Below are 26,150 nucleotides of genomic sequence, written 5' to 3' on the forward strand. Positions count from 1 at the left end.
CAGTCCCTCGTGGTTTCATAATTTAGTAATCAGTTCATGGGGGAGATGTCCAAGTTAATTTTCTAAGGCACTTATAATTCCTGAAATTCCTTCTTTCCAGTAATACTCAGGAAAAAAAATGTGTTCTAGGAAGATTAATCTCCTTGAAAACTGGAGCAGAAAACAGCTTTCTTTTTTAAGATTTCATTATGTTTGTGAAAATCCCCTCAAAATACATTATACATTTGCCTGCTTTCTTAAACAGAAGACGGTGTGTCTACTGTCCCTGGTGATTTGAAAGGCTGTTGTGACCGATTTCAGACAGTACCGGGGAAAGGACTAAAGCCTGGAGAAGCGAGAGAGTCGTCAGATTCAGTCCTTGAATCTTCATGTGAGAATCAGTCAGACCCCTTTCTGGATTTGTCATAGTTCTCATCAAGTTTACAACATCTCTCGAGAGGAAGACGTTGAGCCTGAATCCCAAATACCCTATCACCTACCCACCCACCGCCGCACAAGCTCACAAGGGGCCACACACAGCAAAACCGCTCTGCATGTCATAATCAGCAGAGGAGCAAACTCAAGTCCCAGAGGGGCCAGGGAGGTGATGAGAGAGGGACATAAGACGCACGGGCTTCCCTGGTGGCTCAGCAGTAGAGAATCTGCCTCTCATGCAGGAGATGCGGGTTCCGTCCCTGGATCGAGAAGACCCCCTGGAGAAGGAAGTGGCAACCCGTCCCAGTGTCCTTGCCAGGGAAATCCGATGGGTGGAGGAGCCTGTCGGGCTATAGGCCATGGGATCGCAAAAGGGTCGGGACGCCACTCAGCGGATGAACAGCAACAACATTGGCTATATATCAGAACCCAGGAGCAGACTGGGGGACCCGAGAGCGGTCTGTCTGAAGGGCATGCTGTGTTCAATTCCAGATCATTGGACCAGGCAAGTCTGCAAGCCCCTTTGCTGCCAGCTTTCCTGACTTGGCAAGAGCAACTGGAGCTCTAGGTGGTCATGTGACCTATCCCCACTATTCAAACACTGTGCAGAATATACACAAAGATTATCTCAGGTCAAACCAGCTGAGATGGCCTAAGACCAGCTTTTGTCAACACTGAGTAAAAGGCATCGGACTCAAGCTCTAATGTGGCTACTACTTAATTTTTATAAGTTAAGTTGATGACCTAACTTACCCTATGTGCAAGACACTAAAATCTCACTTTGTGCCTCTGGACAAGGACCTATATAAGAAGTCAATCAATCCAGATCCATCCTGTTGATTCGCTCTCCTAAAGTCTCAAGAATGCATCCATTTCTTTCCAGCTTGCCTCACCTGCCACCTTGAGAGCCGCCTGCACAGACTCCCCGCTCGTCCTGGCCCCTTTCACTCCATGATGCAGAGACCAGGTCCTGTCCAGATCAGGTCACCACCTCACCTTCCTGGGACACTCCCCTCCTTTGAAACACTGCAATGGCTTCCCAGGACGTCTGGAATAAAATCCAAATTCCTTACGGTGGCCTACACAGCCTCAACCTTTGTCCAAACTCACCTTGCACCGCTGTCTCCTCACTGTACTCCACCTTCCCCGGCTGGATTCAGCGAGACTCACACATGCAAGGTCCTTCCTGCCTCAGGTTCTATTTTCTATCCTGGTTCTTTGCCCAGCTATCACTGTCTCTCTTTCAGGTCTCAACCTAAGTATCAACTCCTCAGAGAAAACATCCTTGATCGCTGAAGTGTCTCAAGAAAGGGTTCGTTCAAGTCCTAACCCAGATACTCGTGAATGTGGAAATTCGGCCTTTGCAGACATAATCAAGATGAGATGAGGTCGTGCTGGGTCAGTGTTAGTCACTCAGTCATGTCCGACTCTTTTCGACCCCATGGACTGTAGCCTACCAGGCTCCTCTGTCCATGGGGATTCTCCAGGCAAGAAGACTGGAGTGGGTAGCCTTTCCCTTCTCCAGGGGATCTTCCCCATCCAGGGATTGAATACAGGTCTCCTGCATTGCAGGTGGATTCTTTGCCATCTGAGCCACCAGGGTAGCCCTCGTGCTGGGTTAGGGTGGGTGCTAAATCTAATGACGAGCGTCCTTATAAAAAGAGAGAGATTTGACAACACAGAGGGAGGACCACCACCTGAAGACAGAGGTGGAGGGGAACTACCGGCCAAGGCCTGCCAACGATGCAGCAACCGCTGGGAGCCAGGAGAACTCGTGGAAGGACCCGCTCTCAACCCCCAGAGGGAGCCTGGCCCTGCGACACTGTGACGTTAGGCCTCCAGCTCCCAGAACCTGAGCCAACAGACGTGTGTCCTCTTAATCCACCACGCTGTGGTAGTTTATTGCCGCAGCCCTAGGGGACTGATACAGTTCCCCAGTGTGGAGTAGCTTCCTCCTGTGGCTGCTTCTTTCCCACCCCAGGAGTGTGAGCTCCTTTCGCAGTTCGGAATTATTCCTCAGTGTGTTTGCCTGGGTCTTTCTAAACGCTTAGAGGCCTGCGGTTGGAAACCAGGTCCGATTTGCTCCCCTGTTACACCTAGAGGGCACCTGTCTTATAGAAGATGCTTAAGGCTCTGTGATTTTTTTTTAGCAGAAAATATTTTTAAATAACTTTTTATTTCATTATTTAGTTGCTTCTGGCTGGGCTGGGCCTTCGTTGCCTCACTGGCTTGCTCTGGGTGCTGAGAGCAGGGGCCGCTCTTCTCTGCAGTGTCTGGGCTTCTCAAGGCGGTGGCCTCTCTTGTTGCCAGAGAAACCAGCAGGATCTAAGCGCGCGGACTTCGGCAGTCGTGGCACAAGGGCTCAGGAGCTGCGGCACGTGTGCTTAGCCACTCTGTGGTAGGTGGGGGGGTCCCAGACCAGGGATTGAACGCCCCGTGTCCTCTGCACTGGCAGGCAGGTTCTTACCCACTGCACCACCAGGGAAGCCCCAAGGCGCTCTGACTTTACCCATGGATGTTTATACTCTTTGGGGCTCTTACTGTTTGGGGTGGTTTGTCCTCAGATTGAATAGCCTCAGATTGTTGGTCTGATATCTACTAGTTCTGTCCTCCCAGAATCTTGGAATGATAGTGCTGGAAAGACTCTTAGAAATCACCCAGCTCCCCACCACCACTGGCCCCCAAGGATTTTTTAGATGCGAAAATGGCCTCCCGCATGTGCGGCCAGCTGTCACTCCTCACAGTGGCCAGTAAGTCCTGATCCTGAGCAGCCACCCTGAACTGGCTCTGACCTCCTTGCCTGAGGGTCTGAAGGCTGCCCTCCTTCACCTGCAGAACCTAGTCGCTGCTCGGTGGCAGCTTTGTTTAATTAGAACAATAGAATTTTAAGCCTGGAATCATTCTCCTTGGACATCATTTAAGCAAAGACATGCGACATGCCCTCATTCAACTGAATATGTCTCAGTTATACACGGGCTTCCCTGGTGGCTCAGAAAGTAAAAGGAGACTCCCTGCAATACCCGAGACCCAGGTTCAATTCCTGGGTCTGGAAGTTCCCCTGCAGAAGGAAATGGCAACCGACTCCAGTATTCTTGCCTGGAGAATACCATGGACAGAGGAGCGTGGTGGGCTACAGTCTGGAGGGTTGCAAAGAGTCGAAAGCGACTGAACAACTAAACCACCACTACCAGTTATATTCACTTCAAATGTGGCAAGATTTCTTGCTGTGAATTATCCATTCTCAAAAAGTTCCCCCAGATATTTCTGAGCATTTCCCAAAAGGCCACCCCTCAACGGGCCACGGACAAGGCCTTCAAACTTGCCTGCTCGAACCCCATCCAGGTGCCTGCCGGGGCCCCAAGACACCACTTGTGCCTCTCGTGGTACCTACAGTGCACTTCTTGTCTCCTTCATCCTGGATGTAGATCATCATATCTCACAACACAGCTGTAAACTCTTGCGACACCTTCCTAGGATCAGGAGCGATGGAAGGGAAATACAACACGGAAAACAGCGTGCAGCCGTGGCCCCAGCCAGCGACCGTCCTGGGCGCTGTCTGGCTCCGGCTGTCCCTGCGGTCAGAGCAGCCGGCGGGCTTCCACCAGGAGAGGAAGCACTCCAGGCCTCCCCAGGCCTCAGCGTCTCCGCCCATTGGACCTCTGGCCACAGAGAAGGTGGGAAGCCCTTCCTTCAGCTCGGCGAAGGCCCACCTCACCTGCTACTCCGAGACTGATTCCGCCCCAGACTCTGCTCCCTCTAGTGAGACACCCCACCGCCACCAGCATCGTCTGGTCCTATGGGCTAGTTTGCTAAGGCTGCCATAACCAAGTGCTACCGACTGGGTGGCTTGAAAGACAGAGATTTAATGTCTCAACACTCTGGAGGCTGTAAGTATAAGCTCACGGTGTTATCCGGGTGATTCCTTCTGAGGAAGGGTCTGTGAGGGAGACGGTGCTAACTTCAGGAGGTTTTTCCAGAAATCTTTGGAATTCCTTGTCTTAAAGATGTCACATCTAAGATGTGACATCATCGCACGGCTGTCTTCAAACCCTCTTCTTTCTGGGCGTTCCGGTCACTGTATTTAAATTTGCCCTTCTATAAAGGTAAGGATGTTATTAGATAAAGGGCCACACTAACCACCTCTCTTTAACTTGATTACCTCTATAAATAAGATCCCATTCTGAGGTCCTGGGGTTAAGACTTCAACGCCTCTTTCTGGAAGAAGACGATTCAATTTATAACCTATAATCCCAATGAGACAAGCACAGAGCAGCTTAACATCCGTCTCAGTCCGTGAATGATTTATGTTGAAGTGAAGCTCTATCAACTACAATCCCGCTTTGTCTGCTTCAAGCTCATTCAAATTCTTCAGCCTCCGTCAAGGAAGCCAGGGGTCCAGGTTAACCCAGGGTTATGTGTTTAATACACACACATGATGCTGTGATCAGTGATTATCTGTAACATATCAGGGGTTTGGGGCACCGATTACCCCTCCCTCGGCCCAAGGTGCTGAGCAGAGCACACACAGAAACACAGATCTGATGAGAAACAGAGAAGAGCCTCATCCATCTGAGCAAACGCGTGACATCTCAGAGTAAACTTCTAATAAAAACTTGAGTAGAGAAGATGAAGAAATCTCTTTTTTCTGCATGTAGTGCTTTGTTTAAAAATTTATTTAACTTTTACATGATTTTTAAAGTTTATGCTCTATTTACAGTAATTACAAAATATTCGCTATATTTCCTGTGCTGTACAACACATCCCTGTAGCCGTGAAGATGGCTTAACCTTGAGGCTAAGTGGGTCTCCCACTTTCCTCTCCAAATTAGGTCTTGGGGCCAACGTGCCTCTGGAAGAAGGGAGGGGTAAGAAGAATGCAGAGCAGATTCCAAGTTCACGAACGCAGCAAGCCTCCCAGAGGAGACCAACTTCAGAGGCTCCTAGAAACAAAGGCCATCGTCCAGCATAAGACATGACCAAGAGCACAGTGATGGACCCACGAGGGAGAAGTGACTCCAGGAAAACAGGCGCTGAAGAACTAGGAGGAAGTTGAGACTGAGACACCGTGCCACTCCAGAGCATCCGCCCCCCAAAACCACACCCCTGCCAAGGGAGGAGGGCGAGAGTTCTCTCTACAGTCTGAAAACAGGAGCCCAGGATGCAGAAAAGGTTCCACACCCCCGCCCACACACACACACTGAGCTTGTTAAATACAACACTGCGCTTTCTTCTCAACAGCTCCCATCTGGTCAATATTTTTACACCCATTTTAAAGATAAGTGAAACTGAAGCTAAGGAAGTAAATTACTGGACCATATTTTTACAGCAAATAAGTTCAGGGAGGAAGCCAGAACGCAAATCCCACGTCGATCTGTCTGACTCCAAGAGTGACCTGCAGTGTGATCATTTCCACTCTGTGTTAATAAATGATTCACGATCATCAGGAACTTACTGGTTGAAACCCATGAGGCTGGATTTGCTGGTTTGTCAGGGCGAGACGGATTGACGTCGAAAAGCTTATCGCCAGGAGCCTCTTTATACCCACAAGCGGAAAGGAAGTCTATCCAAAAGTGTGCTCATAAACAGCATCCTGGAGCCTCTCACCAGGATGGAAATGAGAGGATGCTCATGCGGGCTCCCAGCCAAGCGCCCCTCCAGTGAGCTCACAAAATAATGGATGACATTTGCAGCCAGCCTCGCCTCCAGGTCAGGGCTGTCTCTGTGTTTGAACCCTTGACGAAATCACATCGTTCAAAAGCACAGTTGGCAAAAATATGCATCTGGTAAAGTGACACTCTAAACAGATGAATTAATTGAACACAGTTTTTAAAAAGTAGATAATACTTTAAGAGGAGGAGAGGTGACAGCCAGATGCCTTGGGGAAAAGAGCTGGTCTTTCTCGTGTTGGGCACAAGATCCTGACGGGCAGGTGGAGCGTTCACTCTCTGACAACAGATAACTACCTTATAATTGTCTCTTTCAACCCTTCCTCTGGGTGTAAAAGAAAATAATGGAACCAAAGTATATCCCACTGAAGGAAATAAGGAAGGAGGGAGGGGAGGAGGGAAGAAAGGAAAGGAGGAAAGGACGTGTGCAGGGAAGGAAGGAGCTCTCCCTACTGCAAGATGTCAAGTAGCAAGTTTAGAAGAAGCGAGGAAAATAGAGGCCCACCATTTGCTGACCACCACTGAGGTGGCGACTTAGACAGGAGCGGTCGGTGGATGCTAGGGCCTCTCTGTGGAGTCATGAGAAGGACCAGGAAGTCCACGTACTCTGGGAACGCTTCCCCCAAAACACTCACCAGTTACAAAGAGGGAGAGATTAATTTGAGGGAGAGACACCTGGCCAGCCAGGCAAACCAGGCCAACATCCCCCCGGGGTGGGGGTGGGGGGGGAAACGGGTCACACGCTGTCACTCCCCAAGAAGACTCGCTGAGAAGAAGGCCCCTCATTTCTGAAGTGCCCCCCTCCACGACTGTTTGGTCTGAGTGCAGTGGTAAGAAAACATCAGATGGACCAGGGTGAGGTCATCCCAGAAGGAAAGGCTCTCAGGAGGCCAAAGGCCCCGAGACACTGAGCACTGTGAACATTAAGCCAGTTTTGCTTACATTCCTGTGATAAACCATACATGCTTTCTCTTCTGTGAAATACCTTTTCATGTCCTTCGCTTGGTTTTATTTCAAGGTGTGTGTGCGTGTGTGTGTGTGTGTGTGTGTGTGTGTGTGTGTGGTCTAAGGAATTCTTTAGTTCTTGATACCAATCTTGATGATTTGGGTAATGTATCCTTTCATTTCCTTTAAGGTGTTACTTGGTGAAAAAAAGTTTTTCATTTATTATGGTCAAATGTATTAATCTCTTCCAGTTTGTGCTCTGTATGCTTATTTAAGGTTTAAGAGGGACTTTCCCGATGGTCCAGTGGTTAAGACCCCACACTTCCAGCGCAGGGGGCACAGCTTTGACCCCTGGTCAGGGGATTAGATCCCACCTGCTTCAACTAAGAGTTCAGATGCTGCAACTTATGATCCTGGTGCAGCTAAATAAATAAAAATTTAAGAATATTCATCTATATATTTCATTTAGTTTTAAAAGATTGTGGGGGGAGACTATTCAAGTCCTTAAGCCACCTAGAATAGATTTTTTAAATAATTAAATTGAAATAACTTTAAACATAAAGAAAAGTAGCCAGAGCATTACAAAAAGCTCCCACATACCTTCATCCAAAGACTCCCTGGGTTTAACACTTGGCTGCGTTCTTCCATGACTGCCTATTCATCCCCATTATCGCTATTCCTTTTCTGAACCTTAAGAGAACAAGCCACACATATGATGTCTCATCTCCCCTAAGTACTCCAGTGTGTGAACCCCCAAAGCGAGGACGATCTTGCCTGTGATCACTATGCAACTCTCCAACTGGGAAATCAACATCAGTACCAACTGATGTCCAGTTCACAAACTGCAATCAGATGTTGCTAACTGTCCTGACAGTTTCTCTGATTTTTTGACTGAGGATCGTACCTAGGAAGACACCTTGCATTTTAGCTGTCTGCACTGTTTCAGTGTGAATGAGGACCACACAGATAATTCGATTTATGATCAAGCACACCTTTGTTTTGTGACCTCTGCCTCTTTGTTTTGGGCATGGCTCTGTGTGTATATTTCATAACAAAAATGTTGATTTTTTAAAAATAAAATATGTATTATTAAGTACGAAGCTAATCACACACATACATTTCAAACATAACATTTGCTCCCAGGATTCAGATTTCTGCACCAAAGTCAAATTTCTTCAGCTGGTCATATATTTAAGCCCTAGAAGTTTCAACTAACTTTAAAGTGATGATCAAACATGAAAAGTCACCTTACCAAGCAGTAGATGCAAGCCTCTCAAAGCTGATTTTTATTAGGCCCCCTAGCAACAGACGTCTGCAAAAATTCCCTCCCCCTGTATATGTTAATTCATATACATATTTCAATATGGTGTAGTTGTCGGTTTTTAAATTAAAAAGACATATACGTTCATAGTTGTATTTTGATTAAGGATTTTAGTTAAAGGAATAAAAATGACAGAGCTTCCCTGGTGGCTCTGTGGTAAAGAATCCACCTGCTAATGCAGGAGACCAGGGGTTCAGTCCCTGGGTCAGGAAGATCCTCTGGAGAAGGGAATGGCAACCCACTCCAGTATTCTTGGCTAGAGAATCCCATGGACAGAGGAGCCTACAGACAAATCCCATGGACAGAGACGGGCTACAGTCCACAGGGCTGCAAAAGAGTCAGACATGACTTAGCGACTAAGCAACAGCAAAGAACATAAAAATGACAGACTAAATTTACGAGCGGCATGCACTGTTAGACCAGCCCATTTTAACATTTAGCAATGGATTTTTTTTCTGACCCATGAAAAGGTAGAATTTCCTAACAATTGCTCTGGCAATTGCTCTTGCAAATAATTTCAAAGGCTTTTTTTTTTTTTTAAGTGGCAGCATCTGGAAGGTCCACTTATGGTGGACTGGTAGAGAGAGCTGGGACATGGACTGCTCAGAGCTCTGCCCCGTTGCCAATGCCAGGACACTCGCACCCTCATCAGGTGGCTACGTGTGTGTGGAACCCTGCCTGCCGCTGAGACGGGGCTTCAGGACCGCCAACTGAGAAAGAAAGGGAGTGCCAACCAGACTTAGAGACCATGGTCTCTTCCTGGTAGACTTGGGGACAGGGAGTTTTGCATATTCACGTCTTAATTATGCAGACTGACTTCCAGAGGTACCTCTGGTTCAATTTGATATGTAGATCCAAACAGCACCACTGACTTTTTTTTTTATCTTATCCTGAATAGTATTTGTTTCTTTAAGTTTAAATGAAATGATTTATCAAAAGGAAACATGTTCTCTACAAGAAGGCGCCTGTAACTAGCATCCTTTATTCCTTGGGGGGCACCTCCACAGTATTCTAGAAAACCTCCTGTTCACAAAACCCCGAAGGTGAAAACCACCTTGGAGATCACCTAGTCCGATCTCCTCCGTTTTTCAGATCACCAGACCGCAGCTCAGAGAAGCAGGGGCGGGCGGGCGGGCGTGGCTGCGGGGAGGGGGGGCGCCGGGGAGGGGGGGCGCCGGGAGGCGGGGGAGGGGGGGCGCCGGGGGGCGGGGGACGGGGGGCGGGGGACCGACAAGGGCCGGTTATCACGGAACTGACCACACAAGGCCTGGTTACCTGCGTCTTCCCACTCTAGTCCACTGCTCTTTCGCCTCAAGTATGATGTGGAGTGGACGTTTCAAATTACAAAAAGAAAGGAGGAAACTTTCTCCAAGTCCACCTTCTACCGTGGGTATTGCCCGCAATGTTCGCAAACAGCCAGCATGCGTTGGTAACTAGGGATTTCGTTATCCTTTAACTAAGAATTTGGGGGAAACAGCCTCGCAAACAGTACCAATTGCAGAACGACCTGGACTTTTAAAAATAAATAATTTTTTAAAAACCAGCATCTGCTTTCAGCCATTCACCCCATATCATTAATGCGTGGTACTGACTCTACTCTCACTTTCCAAACGACCCACAGCAGCGAGGGGAGGCTAGGCGAAAGTGAACGAAAGTGGAGAGAAGGCCCGCGGGGTCCCAGGGGCGGCGCCCCTTCCCCCTCAGCAGGCGCCCACCAGACGCTGGCGGCTGTGCGCATGCGCAGGCCGCCCGCACCCCCGCCCCCCGACTTCACTCTGCTTTATTTAGGCCTTCAGCTCTGCCTGCTCGCACGCCCCCAGCGCCCCAAGTTCGGATGACAGGGGGTGGGGAGGAGGAAATCCCAGGGCACTCTTGGAAGCTCCTGAGTGGGTGGGCAGGAAAAAAGGCAAGGACGTTGAGGACAAATATATCCTTTTCCCGCCGCCCCCCACCGCGGGCCTCGCAGCAATCTGGGCCGGGCTCGGGCGCCCCAAGTCTGGGCCGAGCGGGGCCGGGGCGCGCGCGTGGGGCCCCGGGGGTGGGGCGGAGCTGTGGGCGGGGCCGAGCTGTGGGCGGGGCCTGCGGCGGCTCCCCGAGGCCCCGCCCCTCGGACCAACCTCTCGCCTCGCCATTGGAGGGCGTGGGGGGCGGGTCCCAGGGACACCCCCCTCTCGCCACCGGCCCCCGCCCCGCCCCCCGCTGCCCACGTTTTCGGCTCCTCCAGGCGCCCTCCCTGCGCAAGGAAAGGAAACACCCGGGGCGACCACAAGGCTCCGGGACACTGGAAAGGCGCGCCCCCCGACCCGGCCCGGCCGCCCAGACCGCAGGCCTGGAGATGTCAGGGAGGGTGGGATACGGGGCCCCGCCCCCAGGCCCCCACCTCTGGGTGCGGGATCCGGCGGGTGCGGGTAAGGGCCCACCTTGTGCAGTCACACGGTGCCGCAGTCAGGCCCCGCGCTCCCCTTTAGCGCGTCACCCTCCACCGCCCTTCTTTCGCCCCTTCTTGCCCTTTCCCCGTCTCTGCATCCCCGAAGAGACGCGAGCGCCGATGGCGCGGCTCCGGGGGAAAGTGAATTCGACTCGATGTCACCTTAACCACGCATAGCTACTGCTCACTTAACATCTCGTTTTCTCCTGTAATTTGGGGAGATTTAAGGGGTCATTTTCATTTTTCATTTCTTTTTTCTCTTCATGCGCTTAAAGTTGGCCGACTCCTTCCTTAGCATGTGATGAAAGAAGCTAGAGTTTAGGCTTCTCTTGGTGCAGAGAAAGGGAAGGAAACCAAAGCTTAACGGCGTTTAGGAAGAACGCCTCATCCTTAACTCACGCTGCTGGGTAACAGCACCTCTCAGGAGCACAGGCGCAGCTGCAGAAGCGCTTGGTTGCAGAGAAGGCTGCGTCTACAAGGGTGTGCGCCAGAGCACCGAACAGTGCAGGTGTGTGTGGACCGGGTGTGCGTGTGCGTACGTGAGGTACGTGTGCGCGTGTTTGTGCGGCCCAACAACAACAACAACAAAACCTCAAGAGGCGCATCAGGATCAGAAGGAACCCCTCACACTGGTGATGGCCTCGGAAATTTCCCAAAGGTCTGAGAGTTAGTAAATCCCTTGATCCGAAAGTCGCCTTTGCAGAGCTCCTTCCTGCCGGCTCTCCCCGCTCCCCAAGATATGTGATGCAGCGTCTCTAGAAGCGGCCTCTTGCCTGCGCGGGCATCACGGAGGGCACGCGGTGCACATTTCAGGGGCCCCGCAGGGGCAGAGTAAACCCCGGGGCCCCGGCGTGTGCGCGCGCTCCGGGCCCTGCGCGCGGGAGGGTCTGGAGCGCTCCGCTGGGCTCGCGGGCACGCGCGTGTGTGTGCGTGTGTGCTCACGCGCTCCAGACCGTGCCCCCGAGCCCAGCCGCAGGGCTGGAGAACGCGAGCAGGCCAGCACAGGGGGCAGGTGGGGGTATCAGATTCTTAGAGCTGAGCTGTTTTCCCCTCCAGCTCCCGCTCCTCTGAACCCCGCTGCAACGTAGGGAGGGGGCTGGATTAGCCCAGGAACTGGTGGAGGAGCGGGCTGAAACAATCGAGTGGGCGCGCCAGGACTACCCGGCTGCAGGCGGGGAGGGGAGAGGGAGCCCCGGTTCTGCGCAGAGAGGGGGCGGGGTTGGGGGGGCCCCGGGAACAGCGAGGAGGCGGGGATGGCCGCCGAGCTGGGGAAGTGGTCCCCCCCCCACCCCCGGGAGGCGAGAACTCTTCGGACAGCACATTAATTGGAGATAACTGATTAATTCGAGCTGCTGATGACTATAAATGGCGATTCTCTACCAAGGTGTCTTTATTTAAAAAAAAAAATCGTTCCGTGTCATCCCCCACGTCAGGCCGGCTCGTGGGCGTGAGGCTGTACTTCCTCCGCCCCCTCCTAATGGAGTGAACCATTCCCAGCTCTCCCCCTCCCTCGGCCTCTCTCTCTCTCTTTCTCTCCCTTCCTCGCTCCCTCTCTTTCTCTCCTCCCTCTGCCTTCCCCGTACATAAAGTCTCCGTCGCTCCTGGAACTTGTTGGCAATGCCTATTTTTCAGCTTTCCCCCGCGTTCTCCAAACTAACTATTTAAAGGTCTGCGGTCGCAAATGGTTTGACTAAACGTAGGATGGGACTTAAGTTGAACGGCAGATATATTTCACTGATCCTCGCGGTGCAAATAGGTAAGTGGACGGCGGGCCGGGCTCGCAGAGGGCGGCGGGCGGCGGGTGGCCGGGCCCGAGGCACCCGGGGGGACCGACTGGCCCGCGGTCGCCGGCGGGTGCGGAGAAGCTGGCAAACCCCAGGGATGGGGGCATCGGCTCCTAGGGACTGGCGCGTCCCGGGTTGGTTTTGCTAAAAAAGAAAGAGAGAGACTCCAAATATTCGCCAGGAAGTGTGTGCGGCCGGCTGTTTTCTGGAGGGGCTGTCCCCTCTTTTTACAAAGCGCACGTCCGTCCGTATTTGCTTCTTTCTCTTGGGTGCACCAGGTTTGTGCGCTTTGGGGAAATGCATTGCTCCCTGCCATACTGCAAGGCTTTATTTTGAAGGGTCGAAAGGTGAATGCAGGAACAAGATGGCTAGGCAGCTAGAACTGGAAAGTTTATGTGCAGAATGCAAAGATATTCTGGGGCTCAGACTGCTGCATTTAGAACTTTGTCATTCTCCCGCCCCCCCTCCCCATATCCTAACTGCAGCGTTCACATCGGGCAGCTCAGACAGGGCTAGGGGGCACATTGAGTATGATAGGAAACCCCAGAGTATATCTTTTAATACGCTTATCATTAAGGAGCTTGAGTTCAGCTAAATATATATGGATATAATTTTCTATGCACATTTGCCTCTTCTTTTCCACACAGGCATCTGTGTGTTACATACAGGAAGGGGTTAAGAAGTGTTTGCAATGGGTGGTGTTGGGTGTTTGTAATTTTTGCTAGTTTGGGATTGCTTATGGATGGATTCCCATAGTCCCCATTTCATGTTAAGGAGCCTTGAGTCCTAGTTCCACTGTCGTTGGGGCTTTTGAAAGTTCCTATTTTTTTCCATCCAAAATGAAGGAGGAGTAATGGAAGGGAACACGAGAAAACTCCCTTCTCTGTTGCTGGGTCAGAGCATTAATTAATGTAGCCTCAAAGTGAAAGTGAAGCAGATTATTAATAGAATGGACAAGAGAAAAAATAGAAACTCTTCAAATGGGTTTTCTGGAGAGGAGGGAATTGTTGGCTCCTTTCATTTGAGGCTGTAGCATTCTTTGCAGACAAATCCTTGCAGTATTGCGGGAGGGGGTTGCTTTAGGGAATTGGTTTGGTTGGGGCAAGAGATGAAATGCATAACATTCTTCTTCATGAGAAATGTGGAACAAACAGGCTTTGGAGTTATCTAGACATTAACATGGATTCTTTGCAATAGGTTTTTATGCATTTGACAGAATTTTCAGAATCTGATTTTCTTTTCTGCATGAACATTGTAGGGATTTTAGAGTGTACAGATGCAGGATGTCGGCGGCATTTCCTTTAATTCCAAGAAACGATTTGATGTTTTGAATCTTTGACATTCATGCAAAGAGCTGCAATAAATAAAGAACATTTCTGATTGCAACAAATCCCTTAGATCTTGGAAATAAGTGGATGTGGTTTTTGCAATGACTGCAGATTTTTAGAGAGCAAGACAGCAGTTGTTTTTTATATAGGGCTTGTAATCGCCAAAGGTTTGGGACTCTGCATTGCCTGTGAAAAATAACCTTACTTTGAACGGAGACTGTGCATGTGAAATACGCTTGAAACACATTAACCTCGGCCGGGAAATGACCATTTGTTGGCTGTGGAATTAAAACTGAGCATGTTTGTTCCCGAATGCCTGCCCTTTCCCGAACCGGAGGCTCGATCTTTATTAATTCATGGCTGGGAGCTGTCCCAAATCACTGACATTTGGCAAGAAAAATGGGGGCTGGGCAAAGACGGGGAGGTGGAGGGGTGGTGAAGGCGAGTGAAGACTAGGCGGGAGGAAGTTTGGAATGAATGAGAGGTCGAACAAATGAATGAGCGGAGGGAAAGGGCACAAGACACGGACACGGTGGAGGACAGAGAAGTAGCCCAGGTCACCCGCCGGAGCCTCGGTGAGCCAGGGCTCAGGAAGGACAGCAGGGCGGCCTGGACTGACACCTGCCCCGATGCAGGAGCCTTCCAAACGCGCCCAGGGGCAAGCCCCCGGCCTCCCCAGCCAAATAGAGACCGAGGAGTCCGAGTTGCAAAAGACAGAAATTTTCACGACTTATTTTACACGCGCGCGCACACACACATGCGCGCTGTGGAAGGTTTTCCAGCAGCCCCTGAAAACATATCACAACAGAAGCGCTTCCCGCGTCCCCCCCAGCCCGCTCCGTGACCCCAGAGAACCCAGTTTCCCTTTAAAATATTGTCAGTGCATCTTAGGGGCTGCTTTTTCGCCTCCAAGTTTTGCGGGTGAAGGTGAGAAGAGATTGGGGGCCAGGGAGAGAGGATGGACCGTATTTTATTTCCTTTGCTCGCCGCAAAGCAGCGCTTGCGGTGTGGTTTACAGGGGACGCCGCGCAAGGCTCATTTCATCCGCCCTCGTTCTGTTAGAAAAAAAAATTCGTTTATTCCTTCATTCTAGCTCAGTGTTCTAGCTGATACTGCAGTCCAGGGGCTCTTGCTATTTCGTGAGGGGACCGGGAGATTGACGAAGGTTGACGTATCGGCCCGAGCTTCCCGTTCCGGATTAGAAAGCTTAAGGCCCGCCCCGCTCTCCCTGCAGCAATTTGCAAATGGTGCGCTCTCGGAGGCCTCTGCGGGTTCGGTCACCTTCCCCCTAGCCTGCTCCTGGCCCAGGGACCGGCGGCTGGGAACGGTGAGGTGTCCGGTCCTCCCCGGAGACACACGAGAGCGATGGAGCCCTGAACGGCGCCTGGAAGCGGCGGGCGCTCAGGGCCCGGGCCCTGGAGGCCCCTCTCTCCCCTTTCCTCGCCCGGCATCGCAGATCTGCGCTTCGCGTGCGTACTCCAGGCGCCCAGGGTGCTTTTGGCCGCTGGCTTAGGCATCTTCAGCTCGGGATGGAGAGAAAGGGCCTTGGCAGCGCAGCTGCCGCCTGGAGCCCGTCTCTCTCTCGGTCCCGTGCCTTGGGGCTTGGCTGGCCTGAGACCGGCATCAAGGACTCGGTGTCTCCTGAGTTTCCTCCTCCACCTGCTGCCTCCACTCTGGCTTCGACCCCCGCCCCTCTGGGGGAAGCCCCGAGCCAGAGGCCGAGAGCCCCTGGTGGCAGCCACCCCGGCCCCCAGCTGCAGAGCTGGGGCTTGGAGAGGAAGGGTCGAGCCTCGTCGATGGCTGGCGGAGCTGGGCTGGTTTTCCCCGAGGAGCTGAGCAAGGCAGAGGGAAGCAAGGGACCGGCCTCAGGGATCTGGCCTCCGGGGAGGTGACCCAGGGTCACTAGCTCGGACACATCCTGACCCTGCTGGCCCTAACTGCCCGGGACCACCCTTCCCCCTCCCAGTCTAGGGGTGTAGGGGTGCAGACGGGGACCTCACTAGGAACTCCACAGTAGACAATCCCTGTTATAATGAAACAATCCAAGTCGGTGGCTGCTGGGGGCTTCCAGAGAATTTATTTGTTTATTCATTCAGCAGTACTTGCCCAGCGCCCACTCTAAGCAGCAGGCCCCAAGCCCAGGGATTGTTCACAGACACTCGGCTGGGCTGCGGGGCCCAGCTCTGAGCCTCCCAGCCCCTTCTTCACCCCTGCACTGTGCCGTCACACCCCTCCATCACCTCACAAAAGGGAAACCGCACTTCGAGAGCCTTGATGGGCCGGCTAGGGGGAAGCTAAGCAGGGAGCCAGGAGAAAGAAATAAAGAGGCAGGGGAGGTGAGAAGAGGGAAAAAGATGCGGAGAGCGATGCAGGCGGGGGTCGCACGGTAGGAAAGGCCTGGACTCCCCCGCCCCCATACCTGTGCACGCGGGCCACCTGCAGAAGACGCTGGGTTGCGTGCAGCTCGAAAGTTCTCGGGCCCCACCGTTCATTCACCTTTCGCCCTGGCGCGCTTGGAGCCTGGGCGCCACTGGACACGGCTGGATGGGGCAATGCTCACTGGGTCCCGACGGGCAGGCTGCGGGGCTCCGGGGCCGGGTGGTGGCACCGCTGACCAGTGTCCCCTGCTCCCCGCAGCGTACCTGGTGCAGGCCGTGAGAGCAGCGGGCAAGTGTGATGCGGTCTTTAAGGGCTTTTCAGACTGTTTGCTCAAGCTGGGCGACAGCATGGCCAACTACCCGCAGGGCCTGGACGACAAGACGAACATCAAGACCGTGTGCACGTAAGTGTCCTCTCTGTTGCTCGAGGTTTCGGTGCTGGGGGGCGCATTGTGGAGGTGGGAGGGCGCCTCACCTCCCACCCTCAGGCCGTGGCTGGGGCCTGCCCTGTCCAAGGGGACCCTGTGGCTTGGAATGGGCAGAGGAAAATCCTTTCCTTGGGGCCCAGTCCCACGCTCCACAGCCTGACCCGTGTGCACAGAGGCACGCGCAATCCACACCCTGGAACCTCCGGACTCGGGGGCGAGGGGGCACCGACAGCTGCTCGAAGCTCCTCTTCAGGCTTTGAGGCCCTCTTCCTCTTCCGCTGCGGGAATGAGCACTTCAACCGGGACACTTGGTTTGGCTTGAGGGGTGTTTTAGGTAGTTCCACCAGGTTTGCCTGTAAGGAAAGGAACTCCCCTATTTTGTCCCCTTCCTCTAATACAATTCCGCTCTGGCACAGGCCAAGAAACTTCACTGGCAGCAAGTGAGTGCAGATCCCTCTTTTTCTTTCGAGGAGAGAAACTGAAAGTATTTTATTTTGTGTGGATGGCTTTGCCCACATGTCCAGTAACCATCTCTGTGGAGTTTAGAGCCAATTTGGAGCTTTTGGGTAGCTATCTCCCTCGCTTATCCGCACCACCCCCCCTTCCTGCATCTGCAAGGTATCCCCAGCCCAGGGCCGCTAAGGGCCCAACAAGGCCCAGGGGTGTTTGCCCAGAGCCTGGCTAGAAAGCACAGCTCCCACTGGCAAATGAGGGTAGCAGAGCACTGTGGAGGGTCAGTCACATCTCAGCTAAGGCAGACCTTAGAAATACCCCCATCTTCTGCAAGACACATGCACACACACTTTCATTTTATTTTTCAAAAACAGCTGTAACCCTTCCCACCCCCATCACGGCCCTTCCCGTAAAGCCCAGGCAAAAGGTGTTCCTTGTTTCCCATAGGTTGCGGTGACCACTTTCTGCACCCTCCTTTGTATACTCTCAGGTCCCTCCTCTCTCCCTAATTCCTTGGGGGTGGCATGTTATTTGTTAAGCACTGAGTAGTTCGATGGGGGTAAATTTTGCTACAGGCTTTCAATACCCTGGTGGTCACCAGAAGCCACAGCAGCCAAGTGGCTGCTACTTTCCTATCTGGAAAGGGACAAAAGGCTGCGTCTGGGATGCACACACACCTGTTTTAATCCTAAATGTCTGATGACAGGGAAGAAAGTACCTATAAAGATGGGCAAAAGCGTAAATAGAGATCAGCTCTCAATTCCTCCATCGTTTGCCCAAATTTGCTTATTCCAAGCTGTTGGGTCTTTAGCAGGAGAATGGAAATGGGGTGGGCCCCTCCCAGAATTGGCAGAGACCACAGCTGGGCCGAGAGCCACTCTGTTGGTGGCACTAAGGCCACCTCTCAGTGCCCTGTGCTTAGTCGCTCAGCCATGTCCGACTCTGCAACTGCATGGACTACAGCCCGCCAGGCTCCTCTGTCCCTGGGGATTCTCCAGGCAAAAATACTGGAGTGGGTTGCCAACCCCTCCTCCAGGGGATCTTCCCAACCCGGAGATCGAACCCAGGTCTCCCGCATTGCAGGCGGATTCTTTACCATCTGAGTCACCAGGGAAGCCCACCTCCTCTCAGACCCACCTGGATTCTGTCCTCCTCTGCCCAATCTCTCTTCCAGGAAGACCTGGTCCCCATCTGGGCATGCAAAAAGAAAGGAGAGATTGAAATGTCCTTTGGGAGGTGTAATTATGCAGAGAGCTGTCCTGAGGCCTCTCCATTTCTGTAAATCTCAGTATTTATTACAAATTGAGGAACATGGAAGGCCTGTGCCCCAGGCCCTGCAGTCCTCATAAATCAGAGACTCACGGAGGTCATTAGAAAGCAGCCGGAGCTCAAGGCAGTCCAACAGAAGTTTATAACTTGACTGTCAGCCGGAAGACGGGGTTGGGAGTTGGACACCAGGACAAAGCCTGCCTTCAGCGTGCTTACAGTCCAGGCCGGTGAGCAGAAAGGAGGGAGGGGAGGAAAGAAAGCACAGATTTCGTGGAGGGCCCTCGCTGGTGACCTGACACCAAGGACCCTGGCGAAGGGGGAGCCAGACCGGAGTTAGCAAGACGGCACGGATCGACCCAGCCCCGAAAGGAGACAGCGGCCCAGGAATCGATCACGGGTTGGAATTATATTTAGTCTGGAGATCTATTTTGGGTTTTCAGAGGAAAAGGGGGACAATTAAAAAAAAAAGGACAAATTGGATGAAGGTTGTGGGGGCGGGGCTAGGAGCCAGGCCCCGGAGGATCGAGCGGCCGAGGACGGCGCGGGCTCCGGAAGAGGCGAGCAGGGAGGACCGGGAGCTGGGCCCCTCGAAGGCCGGCGCGGCGGGCTCTACGCTGGCCCCGGGCCCTGCGCCTGGGGGCGGGGGGCTGGCACCACCTCCCGAAGGTCGCGGGGTCCAGGGCCGAGGAAAGGCCTGGGGGTGGGTGAGGGGTCGGGGAGAGCAGGGACCAGGCGCCCAGGGCCTGAGCTCTATAGGTTAAGGAAACTGGAGGAGGCGAGGGAGCCGGCCCGGGGGCACGGGCGCTGGCACTCACCGACTCCGGGGAGGCAGAGGCGGACGGCCGTCTCCGCACCGGATCCGAGCCGGGAGGGCGAGGCGAGGGGCCGCGGAGGACCGAAGCGAGCGAGGAAGAGGAGGGTGCGACGAAGGGACCCGGGGGGAAACCCGAGGGGAGGAGAAAGGAGGAAGACAAAGAAGGGGAGAGAAGGGAGACGAGGAAAGAGGGAGACAAAAGGCGGAGCGGAGGAGACGGAAGGCCGAGGCGAGCGGGCGCGGCGGCTTGGAGACGGAGGGAGGGGAAGGCAGGGCGAGGGGAGGGGGGCGCGGAGCCGCGGGGAGGGCTGCGCGCCGCGCCGGCCGGCCGTCCTGCAAGCTGAGAGGCATTAATGCGCGGCAGCTTGCGCGGCTTAGCGCTGTTTTCCTAGCTGTGCCCGCGGAGGCCCGCAATCTGTCAGCGCAGGCCCAGGTGCCAGCGCGGCGCCGTGGGCGCGGAACCCGACCGGGAAGGGGCGGCCCCACCTTGGACAGCGGCTCCGGGGACGGGACGAGGTCCCGGGGGAGGGGGTAGAGGGAAGAGAGAGGGGGCGCCCCGGGCTGCAGAGAGGAGGGTCGCGGGCAGCTTGGCCGGGCCGCGAGGGGGACGCTCGCGGGGCGCAGGCCCGGAGTTCTGCCCGCGCCCACAGTGAACCTCCTGCTCTGTTCTGTTCCTCGCCAGATACTGGGAGGATTTCCACAGCTGCACGGTCACGGCCCTTACGGATTGCCAAGAAGGGGCGAAAGATATGTGGGATAAACTGAGAAAAGAATCAAAAAATCTCAACATCCAAGGCAGCTTATTCGAACTCTGCGGCGGCGGCAACGGGGCGGCGGGGCCCCTGCTCCCGGCGCTGCCCGTGCTCCTGGTGTCTCTCTCGGCAGCTTTAGCGGCCTGGCTTTCCTTCTGAGCGCCGGGTCGGCTCCCCCTGCGCGCGCCCGCACTCACGCCATGCTCCCGGAAACCGAGAGGAAGATCCATACGTTCTTTGGGGACGTTGTGATTCTCTGTGATGCTGAAAACACTCATATGGGAATTGTGGGAAATCCTGATTCTCTTTCTGATTTCGTTTGGTTCCTTGTGTTTCATTTGCCAAATGTTACCGATCAGTGAGCAAGCGAGCACAGCCCAAACTCGGACCTCAGCTTCAGTCCGTCTTCACACAGAAACACGAAAACGGCAAACCCACCCCATTCTTTTTTTTTTTTTTTTTTTTGGCACAAGAATCTCAGGAACGGCCCTGGGCCGCCTACTATATTAATCATGTGAATACATGACCAATGATGGGCTCCTCCTAACAGGAAAGAGGAGAGGAGAAGGCCAGGGAAATGCACTGAACAGAACAGCATCTCGTGAATAATTCACGCTCACTGTCTTTCTAACACAGAATCTTGTTTTGATCATTTCCACTGCACATTTCTCCTCGAGAAAAGTGAAAGGACAGATGGTTGGCCTTGTGTTTCAAGGCTACGATGGGGAGAGGGAGGGAGTTGAGGAAACCTCGGGTCAGAGGTACAGGCTGCCAGAAGCAACGCTGCTGAAGTCACTGAAAGGTTAAGCTTTACCTGCTCGTGTTGATGCATCTTTCGAAGTCCACTGCCTTGGTTTTCCCTCTTGTTTTAGCTGTTCCACATACAGTAATACCTGAATATCCAACGGTATAGATCACAAGGGGGGGATGTTAAATGTTAATCTAAAATATAGTTAAAAAAAGATTTTGACATAAAAGAGCCTTGATTTTAAAAGAAAAAGAGAGAGATGTAATTTAAAAAGTTTATTATAAATTAAATTCAGCAAAAAAAAAAGATTTGCTACAAAGTATAGAGAAGTATAAAATAAAAGTTATTGTTTGAAATAGGGGTGTCCTCTGTTTCCTGCCCCAAGCCTGCTTTCTTGGCCGAGTTCTCTTGGGGTTCCCTGAAGGGACACAGGATGCCAGGTGGTAAATTCACCAGCTCACCAGCCATCTGATAACCTACAGTCCTCAAGCCTTGGGTTACCAGAACATCTTGCCGCTTCCCTGAAATCGTGTTTGCTTAAGAGAAAGGGGAAGCTATATTTTACTTCTGTAAGCCAAAAGGCAGGGGTTCTTCCTAGGGGAGGTTTGGGGGCGCTGGCCTTGGGCGCCTCTGAGAATGCACACGCGGACCCACGCGGGTCAGAAGCCCAAGCACCGGCCTACGGGCCGAGCCCTGCTCGCGACTCGCCGCTTCCTCTGTCGTGGCCGGAGGCAGCTCTCGGAGGAACCACCATTAAGGGCTCCAGCGGAGGGGCCAGAGGCGTGGTCCCTGGCAGGGATCAGGCGAGTCCTTTCATAATTAATAAGACAGCTCAGCTGAAACGGCGAGGGCCCCGTCGATCCGGCCGGCGAGCTGCTTCCACGTCTCCTATTTTTGGCCCGCGTGGTCTCACGGAGAAGTAACGGCCCGCGAGTAAACTCGGAGGAGCAGCCCCGGGTCTGGGACTGCCGGAGGAGAGCAGGCTGCGGGAGGCAGAGCCGAAGGTGGGTCCCCGGGTTCCAGGGCGGCGAAGTCGGATTTCCTGGACAAAGTGAGGGTGGAGGTGGGCGAGGGAAGGGGAGGAGGGGCGGAAGCTGGCGGACCGCAAAGGAGGCTGCGGAGGCGGCCGCGGGTGCCGGCGCCGGCTCCTAAGGGGGTGCGCGGGGGCCCTGAAATGCAATGTGTAAACAATCGCTGGAGTAACCGTTCATAAATCAAACCCAGTGGGTCGCAGCGCAATCTGCATTCCCCCCCCCACGGATTGAAGTCCAGCAACACATGCGCCCCTGCGCCCGGAGCGCTGGGAAGCGGCGAGGATTCTGAACCGCGGCATCTATTAGCGCGGCCGGTCCACGCACGCGCCGCGCCCGCCCCTCCGGGGGATATTCCCCCGCCGCCTCTCCAACCCGCCAGCTCTCCTGCCCATCCCTAGTCTCAAGCCAAACCCAACGAGATCTAGCTGCCTGCGCGCAGTGGTCACCCACTAAGGAGCTCTGGCTGTTTGGTAAAATAGACCTTGGTTCTAGTTGTTTCGATGGTGATTTTCGGTATAAATGGCACGATTCTAACCTGAGCTCAGCGCCTGGAATTCAAATTAAAATTTCTGAGCCTGTTTTAAATACGAATCTACTTAATGAGGGAGGGAAGGAGGGAGGGAAAGAAAGAGGGCTTACACCGGCCATTCTTGTTTTAACATCTTCCCTCCTAATCATGCCTCTTGCTGCCCCCCAAACGCGGGCGAACCAGCGCGCACCACTGGGCCCCTTGCTCGCCAAAGGAAAACGCAAGCGGCGTTCTCCCCAGGCGTGAGAGGGCAGTGGGGAGACCCTCGGGACACATGGAAGACGCACCCCCCCCCCCCCCCGCCACGGCGCGGGCATCCCCCTGAGAAGCGACCTCTTCCGAGGTCTGGAAGGAGACCAGGAGGAGGGAGGGGCTCCGTCGCCCTCGTCTGCCGGACCTGGTGCTCCAGCGGCCTCCCAGGTGGGGCTGCCCTCGAGGGAAGCCTGTCTCGGATCGTCCCACGGAGTCTCCCGAAAGCCGGGTGCCGCGTAGGGGCTCCCTCGCCTTGTCTCAGGCCCCGGGCCCATCCTCACGTGCTCCTGGATGGAGCCCAGTTTCGCGGGGCGCACCTGGCGGGTTAGAGGCCGCTCCTTCTAGTTGCGTTGATTGTTCAGTTATTATCACGCCGTCTTCGACTGTAATTTGTTTAACCAGGATGACATCTCCATATGTTAGCTGGTGTTACCGGGTTTTTTTGTTTGTTGTTGTTTTTTTTTAAAGCAGCATCGGGGGTAAGCCCTGATCCCAGCTCAGGGAGGTATTAACGCAAGTCAGTCCAAAGGCGGAGAGGGGGTGGGCGGGGGTGAGGAGTGACGATCAAGCAGGAAGGGGATGGGGTCTACCGTGCCGACCACCTGGGCCCGGTACTGCACTGCACGCACGCTAGCTGCCAGCCCTGGAGGACCTGGGACAGGGGAAGGGGCCTCCTACCCTCCACCCCCTGACCAAGTAGACTCAAGACACAGGAGTCCGCCCACCTGAGTGTGATGCTTGGTTATCTTCAGGGAAAACTCAGAGAGGCCCGCTCCAGAGTCCCCGCTCAGCCCCGAGCCCTCGGGAGGTGGCTGTGTGGGGGGCGCAGAGGAGAAGTGCAAGGGAAGGAGAAGCCCGAGGGCGTGCCAAATGAGGACTCAGGCCTGGGAGAAAGACGGGGAAACCTGAACCTGGAGTAGGGCGACTGGAGGGGCTGGAGGGAGGCAGTCGCCTTGGGCTGGAGACCCCAGAGCTGTGGGCCAGAGGCGGGGGTACAGGTGAGCCTGCGGCCTGTGCTCATTCAGGAACCTCCCTGAAAAGCGAATCTGCACGAGGCTCCCCACGGAGATTTTCTTTCTGTGTATCTGGAAATTCTTTCACTCTGACGGATTCTGGGAGGGAGAGGCTAGTTGCCGCGCGGGTGGGGGTGGGGGCGCGGTGCGGGGCAGGCTGAGCGCAAGCACCAGGAGTCCAGAGTTCGATGGATGGGTGGCCAGGACAGAGAGGCCTTTTCTCCCTCCCCAAACTCCCTCCAAGCCTAGCAGAGTTGCTTCCGGAAGGTCTTCAGCCCTCCTCTCTCTCCCACTCCCCGCCCCCGACAAGGGGCTCCATCCTGGCAGGACCAGCTGGCGCCTGAGGGAGAGGTCCACACTCTGAAACAGTCCCCCACCCTGTCCCCTGGGGCCTGAGGGAGGGCTCCCGGCCACCCCTCCCTTCCTTCCCAACACCCACCAAAGGAGATCAAAGGACTGTGGCCTCACCCCTCGCCTGGGTGTGAAAACAGAGTGGGCAGCTGGAGCCACGCGCACACTGGCCGTGGGGATCTCACAAGAGTCACTGGTGGCCACTGCCCACGCCTGCCGAGGCCTGCGTGGCAGGAGCTATGCAATGATGTAGTTCGGAGCTTTCCCGGAAGAAGAACAGCATCTCCTGGGACCATGGCAGTCTGGGTACCAAACCCAAATGCTGGAAAGAAAACAATGGGCCCATCGAGAAGGGAATCGGGATTGCCAAGGAGGGAGGGCGGGGTGGGGTGGGGAGGTGGACTGGAGGTTTGGGATGAGCAGATGCAAACTACCACATACAGGATGGATAAACAAAAAGGTCCTGCTGTACGGCACAGGCAATTCTATTCAGTATCCGGTGATAAACCATTGTGGAAAGTTACACTAATGAATATACGCATATATCTGAATCACTTCACTGACCACCAGTAACACAGATTATAAATCAACACTACGTCAACAAAACGAAATTTAAAAAAAATAAATAGAATGAGCCAGGAAGAAAGAAAGAAAGAAACCGGGAGCCGTGCTGCCTAGCCGGACTAAGGCAATGTCCCCCACTCAGCCCTGGTGCGGGGAGGGAAGGACAGGGGCAAGGAGGCATGTAAACCCTGCATCCAGATTCTCACCCTGGAAGGACACGCCTTCAGGGAGCTAGAAGAGCTCTGTCGCTGGCCACATAACCAAGGCTGGACTCCTTACCCCCTCCAGACCTCACTTTCCTTGGGGATGGTCATTCCTGCCTCATGCGGTTGTACTTTGTCTCAAATGTGATATAGACGAAGCACTTTCCTGCTACTCGCCTCTTACCTACTGTTAGGTGTTATTATTCTTGCTCACTCCCGCCTCCACACAGGCTTAACCCCATGGTCTTAATGAATTCTTTAAAATAATCTGGAGTGGAGAGCTTCATTATGACCTTTAGTACTGTGCGGCACATTTCCTTTATAGAGCTCTGTGTGTGTGTGTATGTGTGTGTGTGTGTGCGTGTGTGTGTGTGTGCCTGCACCTGTGTGCACTAAGTCACGTCTAATGCTTTGTGACTTCGTGGACTGTAGCCCGCCAGGCTCCTCTGTCCACGGGATTTCCCAGGCAAGAATACTGGAGTGGGTTGCCGTTTCCTTCTCCAGGGGATCTTCTCAACCCAGGGATCCAACTCACATCTCCTGCACTGGCAGGCATGTTCTTTTCCACTGAGCCACCTGGGAAGCCCCTTCCTTTATAGGCCAGCAACTTAATTTCCTCTTGCTACAGGCTACCCAGTGCTCCAGCCTGTGCTAATCTTCTCAGGAAGCTCTAAATAAGCTTCCTGAGTTGTCAGCCTCTGGACAGGGTCTGTGTCCCTAGACCCTACCCACCCAACCTGGCATGGGAGCCCAGACCAGCCCCCTGTCCCTCACTGCTTTCCAACCCTCAATCTGGGGTCCCTAGTTCTCGAAACACTAAAGGGTCTGCTCCAGAAGCCTCCCCTACAGCTTCCCTCCCCATCTTCACTCCTGCCCCCCGCCATTTATATTAAACCACTCTCTCAAAATTAAACCAGAAAAAGGAATTCATTCCTTGTAATCAGCCATGTGATACAGTGCTACACAGAGCCAAGAATATTAACCCACCCTGCACTAATGTTAACAAACATGTGTATTGTCATACACCTCTCCCCAGCTCGTGAAAACACACCCTGACGTATACTCATATGGAGGGTGGGCTTTTTTTTCACTTTCACAGAATTATGATATACTTCTCTTCTACTAATTCTTCAAAATAAACAGCTAAACCTTCTCTTAAATAGTTACACAATGTTTCTTAGACAACCATACTACAATTTATTTCCACCCATCAATGGACATTCAGGCTTTTCTGGTTTTATCTGTGTGTCCTACAAATATTGTTGTAATAAAGATTCCTGTAGAAACAACGTTTCTCCATTTACTAGCATTTTTGTTTCTTCAGTAGATCAGATCCCCCCAAATTTGGATTGCTGAACAAGAAGGTATGTATATGTGTTTATTTTTTATTTTTAAATGTGCATGTCCTTTTAATCTTTTTAATGTTGGATTACATTCCCAAAGAGTATATGGCTCGTTTGCCCACATCCTCATCAAC

At 53.5% G+C, this 26,150-nt stretch overlaps 1 protein-coding gene and 1 long non-coding RNA gene across 4 annotated transcripts; one reads left to right on the top strand and one right to left on the bottom strand.

Annotated features, from left to right (window-relative positions):
- The first annotated feature begins 12,343 nt into the window (after positions 1-12,343).
- On the top strand, positions 12,344-21,083 carry NRN1 (neuritin 1). 2 transcript variants are annotated; one of them, XM_069562643.1, is made up of 3 exons: positions 12,344-12,529; positions 16,523-16,667; positions 19,910-21,083. In XM_069562643.1, the coding sequence occupies exons 1-3, from the start codon at positions 12,475-12,477 to the stop codon at positions 20,136-20,138; spliced, it is 429 nt and encodes a 142-aa protein (XP_069418744.1). In that variant the 5' UTR covers positions 12,344-12,474; the 3' UTR covers positions 20,139-21,083. The 2 variants fall into 2 exon arrangements, with proteins under 2 accessions (XP_069418744.1, XP_069418743.1); XM_069562642.1 differs by lacking the exon at positions 12,344-12,529 and having other exon boundaries at positions 16,216-16,667.
- Positions 15,941-19,468, bottom strand: LOC138425057 (uncharacterized). Of its 2 annotated transcripts, none has more exons than XR_011251073.1 (3): positions 19,229-19,468; positions 18,282-18,335; positions 15,941-17,044 (listed from the first exon to the last, which is right to left on the bottom strand). It is a non-coding gene; the product is annotated as an uncharacterized lncRNA (long non-coding RNA). The 2 variants fall into 2 exon arrangements; XR_011251074.1 differs by lacking the exon at positions 19,229-19,468 and adding an exon at positions 18,507-18,720.
- Positions 21,084-26,150: the final 5,067 nt, after the last annotated feature.

This window comes from Ovis canadensis, chromosome 20 (assembly GCF_042477335.2).
Source record: "Ovis canadensis isolate MfBH-ARS-UI-01 breed Bighorn chromosome 20, ARS-UI_OviCan_v2, whole genome shotgun sequence".
Lineage (NCBI taxonomy): Eukaryota > Metazoa > Chordata > Mammalia > Artiodactyla > Bovidae > Ovis > Ovis canadensis.